At 57.9% G+C, this 7,184-nt stretch overlaps 1 protein-coding gene across 1 annotated transcript in view; it reads left to right on the top strand.

Annotated features, from left to right (window-relative positions):
• Positions 1-6,085, top strand: part of LOC309825449 (putative hydrolase PNKD) — an 18,802-nt gene extending 12,717 nt beyond the window's left edge. Inside the window, exons 2-9 of the mRNA XM_082658996.1 lie at positions 1,423-1,538; positions 1,672-1,784; positions 2,433-2,491; positions 3,201-3,293; positions 3,667-3,830; positions 4,552-4,638; positions 5,556-5,671; positions 5,890-6,085. Coding sequence (XP_082515122.1) covers positions 1,423-1,538; positions 1,672-1,784; positions 2,433-2,491; positions 3,201-3,293; positions 3,667-3,830; positions 4,552-4,638; positions 5,556-5,671; positions 5,890-6,063 — 922 coding nt within the window. The 3' untranslated portion in view covers positions 6,064-6,085. The remainder of the gene's footprint in view (positions 1-1,422; positions 1,539-1,671; positions 1,785-2,432; positions 2,492-3,200; positions 3,294-3,666; positions 3,831-4,551; positions 4,639-5,555; positions 5,672-5,889) is intronic.
• The last annotated feature ends 1,099 nt before the right edge of the window (positions 6,086-7,184 follow it).

The following is a 7,184-nucleotide window of genomic DNA, read 5'->3' as shown; positions in this document are numbered from 1 at the left end:
GTACGTGGATATGTGTTACGTTCCGACCAGAACGGTGGAAATGTGGCACCGAGCTAACTCAGCTGTTTTTATTTCACTTCTTGATACGTGCACATTCTACCAGATCGCTCTGCTTTCAGCTTACTGATGAGCGGGAGGGCTGGAAGGAGGAGGACAGATCGGCTGCCTCTTTCCCTTTCCTTCCGTAGCAGCATCGTTTGCAGCGTCAATGGTGGGATCATACAGGGCAGTAACATGATAAGGGTTCCTTGATCATTTGTGTTTCTTAGAACACCATTGCCTTCTTGATGCATTTCAAGCAAATTCTAGTTTGAACCCACAGTGTGGCTTATGGGCCAGCCAGTGCCCACCACCCCACTCTTTACCCAGTCACAGATGTACACTCACCTGTATTCACTTTGGGCCTTGAATTTCCACACATAGAGGGTCCACCAGAATTCTGTGCTCATGGCCATCGCAAACACGGTGTGTGAGGGGCAGCAGGGACGGAGCAGACACGTGTCGTGATGTTGTGTGTATCACCTCTGCTCGCATGCATGTTCCATTGTCCCATCAGACTTCACTTACAAGACACAAGTTCATAGAGAAGATCGTTAAGAATTTCAAGATGGCAACAGCAGAGCATCATACCAAGTGCGGGGCCTTATGTGACTGCCGGGTCGCACACCTGTGAAGCCAGCCCTGCGTGCTGGCATCCTGTATTTGGGGGACTCTGTCACTCGCAAGTCCCCTCTGTTCCTCATGCCCCCTTTTCACTGTGTAGCCTGGGATGGCCTGGAATGGAGGCAGGTGGAGGGAGGGAGTGTGGTCAGCTCATCCAGCCTCACCACTGCCTGCTTCCTCCACCAAACAGCCAAACAGAAGCTTCTACACTTTCCCTAAGTAAACCCTGCTGTCTGCTGCCTCAGGGCCTTGGCCTATTGTTTCCTCTACCCCAGTTGTTCTCAGAGTTGTGGTCCCTGGGTCAGCAGCATCAGCACCAGCTGGAGCTTGTTAGAAATGCAGATTCCCGGGCGCCACCGCAGACTGGCTGAGTCTCAAATACTGGGATGGGGCCCAAGGGATGGTTTTCAGCAAGCCCCGGGCATGACTGCGACACACCGCTGCTCTTCCTGAAATACTCTTCCCACCTCATTGCAGCTTCCTAACTCCTATACCCCTTTCACTGAATAAACCCCTCACCCTCGGTTCTCTTCTATGAATTCCTCAGCTCACGTCTCGCCTGGTGAGCTTGGGGGTGTTTCTGTCTCATTCTCCATCTTGTCCTGAGTACTGAGCAGGGCAAACAGTCAGCACACGATAAGCGATGGTGGAGTTGCATTGACTCAGGGGGTGACTGAGGGAGTGGAGACATGGGACCTGGGCTTCACGGAGGGTCTGGGCTCGAGGGGCAGGGCTGAGCACAGACGTCCCGTCCTGCAGGTACAGCCTGTACACCCGCACCTGGCTCGGGTACCTCTTCTACCGCCAGCAGCTGCGCAGGGCTCGGAATCGCTACCCCAAAGGCCACTCCAGAACCCAGCCCCGCCTCTTCAATGGTGAGCTCTGGCCACGCCGGGCCAGCATCACCCCAAGCCGTGGCCACCCTCCCAGCCTACTCCCCATCTCATACCCCCGACTGCTGGGCTGCCCGCCCCATCACCCCGCCCACAGCCCATCTTTGTTCCCCAGGAGTGAAGGTGCTTCCTATCCCCGTCCTCTCAGACAACTACAGCTACCTCATCATTGACACCCAGGCCCGGCTGGCTGTGGCTGTGGACCCTTCAGACCCTCAGGCCGTACAGGTGAGGGGAGGATGGGGTCGGGGGTACCTGGGGTCACCTTGAGGACTGGCAGCTTCTTGCTAGAGAGAGGCTGACCCTGCCCTCTGCCAATGCGATGTGCCCCCCTCCATGTGTACTCACACACAGACCCTGACACACACGTGCACAAAGAGACCACCACAAACACACCATGGGGAGGGGCTCAGTGTCAGGGCATGGCGGGGGGAAAGGGGGAGGGCAGCAGTGGGGGAATCAGAGCCAGAGGGCAAGTGGTGCTGACCCAGGACTGCGGGTCTAGGGAGTTTTCTTCTGCCTCTCACTCTCTGTGGCCCCCTTTCTGACCCTCGCTCTTCTCTCCTCGCCTCTGTCTGTCATGTCTGGGCGTCTTTATCATTCCCTCTTGTTACTTATTTATCTGTGTGTGCGTGTGTCTGTGTGTCTACCCCCTCCACGAATCTCCCTCTTGTTTGTGCCCAGGCTGGGGCTCAGCTGCTCCCCTTTACCCGGCCCTCTCTTCCCCACCCGCTTCTCGTTCTCTGGCTTCATCGCCTCCTTCTCCCTCATGTCTCCCTGCTCCCCTCTCCTCTCCTCTCCTCTCCACCCAGCACCCATGCCCCTGTTTCCCTCTGCATCCTGTTCCTCAGTCTCACTGCCCCCTCTCTCCTCTAGGCTTCCATTGAAAAGGAGGGCGTTAACTTGGTTGCCATTCTCTGCACCCACAAGCACTGGTAAGGGGCTGAGGTGGGAGGTCTGGGTGCAGATCCTCTTCCCTGGCTGGCCCCTGCCCCGGCTGGGCTTGCCAGGACTAGGTCCCACGAGAACAGGCTGGGCTGAGAGTCAAGAAGTCAGTATGGGTGGACACCATCCTCATGAAGTCACTGGGGCACCAGCAGAGAGGGAGGGGGAGGGGCGGGTCTCCCACTCCTCTACTTACCAGGCTTCTGAAGCGCCAGAGGAGGGTGGGGCAGGCATTTACCTTCCATTCCGTGTGGGCGTGTGTGCCGGGCATGGGCAAACCTTGTGATCTCTAACATCAAGGAGCTTATAGTCCAATAGGGGAGACAGCCCTGTATGGAAGTGTACAGCGATGACAAACAGTAACAACTGTGACAGTCGGCACAGGGTACGGGGGCGGGGGGCACCAGGGAGGGTGTGATCAGATCCACTTGGAGGAATTAGAGGCTGATGACCCTGGAGCTGAGAGGCCAGAAGATCAGTTGGCATTAGTTGGTGATGAGGGGAGGGGTGGCAAGTTGTTGGGACAACATTCTGGGCAGGGGGACAGCTTGAACTAAGGCCAGAAGAGGTGTGGACAGCTTGGTTCAGTCCAGAAGCCAGGAGTCCCATGGCTCAGAGACCTGGAGACGCTTGCGGAAGAAGGAGGCAGGAGGCCCAGTACAGCTGCCCCTTAAAGACCCTGCCTGCGCCATCCTACAGGGATCACAGTGGAGGGAACCGTGACCTCAGCCGGCGGCACCAGGACTGTCGGGTGTATGGGAGCCCTCAGGACGGCATCCCCTACCTCACCCAGTAAGTCCTTGACCCAGGGATGGGATGGCCCTTGTGGGCCCTTCCCCTCACCCCCCATCCTTTAGTCACATGTTTCAGGGGTGTCAGCAGGTGGGTCTTTGCTGATGCCCTTCCTGGCCCTTAGAGAGTAGATCAGAGCCCATCTGAAGACTGCCACTGCCCATCCCCCAAGTGATCCAGCCATAGTCCCCAAAAGAGAAAGCAGGAGGGCTTGGGTCTGAAGTCCTGGGCACTGGGGGTGCCTTCTCTCTCTGGTGGGGAAGCCCCCCTCCTGTACATCACCCATTCCCTTGGGCCTGGGCAGGGCGGGGGAGGGAGGATCAGCATGGCACAAGCTCTAGAGCCTTCTCTCCACTATTGCCTCGCTTCTCAGTCCCCTGTGTGATCAAGATGTGGTTAGTGTGGGACGGCTTCAGATCCAGGCTCTGGCCACCCCTGGCCACACACAAGGCCATCTGGTCTACCTGCTGGATGGGGAGCCCTATAAGGGTCCCTCCTGCCTCTTCTCAGGGGACCTGCTCTTCCTCTCTGGCTGTGGTGAGTCCCCCAAAAGGGAAGAGGGAGGAGGGGGGACAAGAGGGAGGGAGAGAGGCCAGAGCAGGGGCCCAAGGACAGCCACAGCTCCACGCAATGCATGAAAACATTGGTTTCAGTACACATGTTGCCTCGGCAGTTACTCCCACCTTTGTTACCTCGATTTTTCTTTTATATCCTCACGACTTCCCGCGGGGGATGGACAGAATGAGACGATGCCTGTAACTGAGTAGAGACCTCGAAGGGCGTTTGTTTCCACTGGGTGGAGCCTGGTTCTCTGATACAGTGACTGGCAAGACTAGTTACAAAAACTTGAGAACCCCTGAGTGAGAGGGTGATCCTGTCGGTGGGAGGATCACAGGTCCCAAGGTGCATGGAGTCCCAAAGACAGCACAGGCAAAGAAAGAAGTGCTCTACGGAAAAGAGCAACCCTCTATCAAGAGGGCTCGGAGCCACAGAACTCAGCCTGAAGGCTCTGCAGCCCCCTCTGTCCACATGTCAATATGTGCAATGGAGGCCTTCAAATGGGCTCGGTTGCGGTTGAATATTTGGGCCCAGCTCCCAGAGGGAGGGAAGGAGTAGATGCCAGGGAAGTGGGCACGGCAGGGGCACGGCTGAGGGCTGGTGGCCAGCCCCAGCTGTACAAGCTGGTCCCCACCCTTTTCCTGTACCTTACCGTGCTGTGTGGTTCTTGGACCTTACACGTACCTTCTGACCCTACCAGGACGGACCTTTGAGGGCACCGCAGAGACCATGCTGAGCTCACTGGACACCGTGCTGGGGCTGGGGGACGACACTCTGCTGTGGCCTGGTGAGGTGCCCCTCCCTCTCCCCCTAGCCCCTCACACCCCCAGAGTCCCAGCCGACTCAGCTCCTGGCCCAGAGGGGATACAGCGCCACCTCTGGTGGCTCCTGGGAGTCAACTCTAGCAGTGGGGGCAGAGCTCCCTTCTGTTTGCAGACCTGGCTCTGTAAGGCCTCTGCTTCCCTGGCAACCAGCCCACAGCCTCTTGGGAGCCCTGTAGGTCCCAGAGCATCCCTGGGAGATGGCTGATTTTTCATAGCCAAAGCCTAGAACAGAAAATTGCCTTTGCTTAACGAGCAAAGAGGGGCCTTGAATCCATTCTGCATGGACCATTGCCTGCATCCATCATCCACACACTGCACGTCCATCATGCATATGCACGTCCATGGAATATCCATCCATCCACACGTATGTGCATGTGTACATTGCGTATCCATAGTTTCTAAAACACATTTACTCATATCTCAGTTAATCCTCAGAACATACATGCATCCATTCATTCATTCGACAAATACTTTATTGAGCACCTAACGTGTACCAGGCCCTGTTCCAGGCACCAGGAACACATAGTTTTAGAGTGGCGTTATTATTTTCCCCACTTGCCAAAGGAGAACATTGTGGCTCAGAGAAGCGCCGTGATTTGACTGATGTCGCATAGCTGGGCAGAGCCAGACGGGCTAGAATGCAGGTCTTCTGGCTCCAGGTCTGGTGGTTTTCCCCCCTGAACTGCTTCTGCCTCTTCACTCGTGGCTGACTTGTGCCCACATTTAGGGAAACAGCTCCATGTGGTCGGGGCTTCTCTGGAAGCATTGCCCCTCCTCCCCAGCCGTCAGGTACCCATAGGCCTGCGGGTGGGGAGGACTTTTTCTGACCGTACCACCCATCTCACTCTGCCCTGTGTCTTGGCCCCCATGCCATCCCTAGGCCACGAGTACGCGGAGGAGAACCTGGGCTTTGCAGGCGTGGTGGAGCCCGAGAACCTGGCCCGGGAGAGGAAGATGCAGTGGGTGCAGAGGCAGCGGATGGAACGCAGGAGCACGGTGCGGGGCTTGGGGTCCAGGAGGGGCCGAGGGCACTCCTGAGAGAGGGCTCATCCCTGCGGGCCCTGCAGGGCCCCCTCCAGAGCTGACATATTTGGCACAAGGGCCTTCCAGTGAGAACTTCTGGACCCTGGGATGGGGCGGTGCGGGCGTTCTTCCCTTGTTGGGTCTATTTTCCAGATTCTCCCCACCAAACCCGGGTGCCTCTCCCCCCACAGTGCCCGTCCACCCTGGGAGAGGAGCGCTCCTATAACCCATTTCTGAGGACGCACTGCCTGGTGCTGCAGGAGGCTCTGGGGCCAGACCCAGGCCCCACGGGAGACAATGGCTACTCCCGGGCCCAGCTCCTGGAGAAGCTCCGCCAGCTGAAGGACCTACACAAGAGCAAGTGACCCCACCGCAGCCCAGCCCAGCCCCCCCCGCCCCCCCCCCACCATGGTGGGGAAGCCACCCACCACGGCCCACACCACACCTTCCCTCTCACTGCTTCCACCACCACCTCCGTCAGCCCGTCAAGCCGGCACCACGCCCTGACCCGGGTCGGGAGACAGGAGGGACAAGGCAACGAGAGCCTGAGAGCGAGAGGAAGGGGGCTGACGGGAGGCTTGGAGACTCCGTGGGGTGAGGCTGAGCCATGGAGGGCAGAGCGAATCGGGAACCTCCCCTCCTCCCTTCCTCTGTTCCCGTGATGGCAGTGAGGATGAAGAGGCCTCACTCTCACTGTAGCCTCTGAACTCAGGGCAGCAGGAGCCATGAACAGGTTGAGTCCATCTTCCCCCTCCTCCCATCCAGGGTAGGGAAAGAAACTCACTCCCTCAAAGTGGCCTGAGGCGTGGTGCCTTGGAAAAGTGGTCACTCAGAGGGGCACCTGGGCTCTGGTTTACTGAGAGTCTGCCCCTCCTCCCCCAGCCTCCCTGCTCCACCTCCACCCGGCCCCCATGAAGGCATTTTTCAAACAGAGCCATTTCTGAGAAAGAGGAAAGGGCTGGAAGCCTGGCTGTGGACAATCTCTGCCTCGGTGACTCCCCTACTTCCTGGAAGGCGGAGGATCCTGGTTGCCAAGGAAACTTAACCTCAGGCAGAGGAGACACCAGGAGGCTGGGATTGCAGCCCCACAGTCTTGTAGGTCACACATGCTCCCTGCACAGCTGGCCTCTGCCCCTGCCCTGGGCCAACAGGGCCCCTCCTCCCCAGGGGACCAGAGAGCCATCGTCCACCAGGGCAACTCTGGTTTTCTCATTATGGCCCGTATTCTGAGGAACTCCTGCTTTATCCTCAACCCTTTCCTCTTTTAGTTAGTAAAGCCATTCATCTCGCCCTTTACAGTTGGCCAAAGACATTCCCAGGTCATTTCTCATTTGGCCCCTGGCCCCATCATGGTGGGAGCAGGGGATCTGCGCAGCAGAGAGCAGAAATCAGAAGTCCAGGAGCGGAGAGCTCTCAAATGAGTGGCAGCTTCCAGGACCCCAAGCCTGGGCCCTTCCCCTCTGTTCAGCCCTCCCTCAGTTCAGCT

The sequence above is a fragment of the Grampus griseus genome, assembly GCF_964374135.1.
Source record: "Grampus griseus genome assembly, chromosome: 7".
Taxonomy (NCBI): domain Eukaryota; kingdom Metazoa; phylum Chordata; class Mammalia; order Artiodactyla; family Delphinidae; genus Grampus; species Grampus griseus.
Note: the sequence above shows the minus strand (reverse complement) of the source record. Positions and strands in the feature narration are given on the sequence as shown.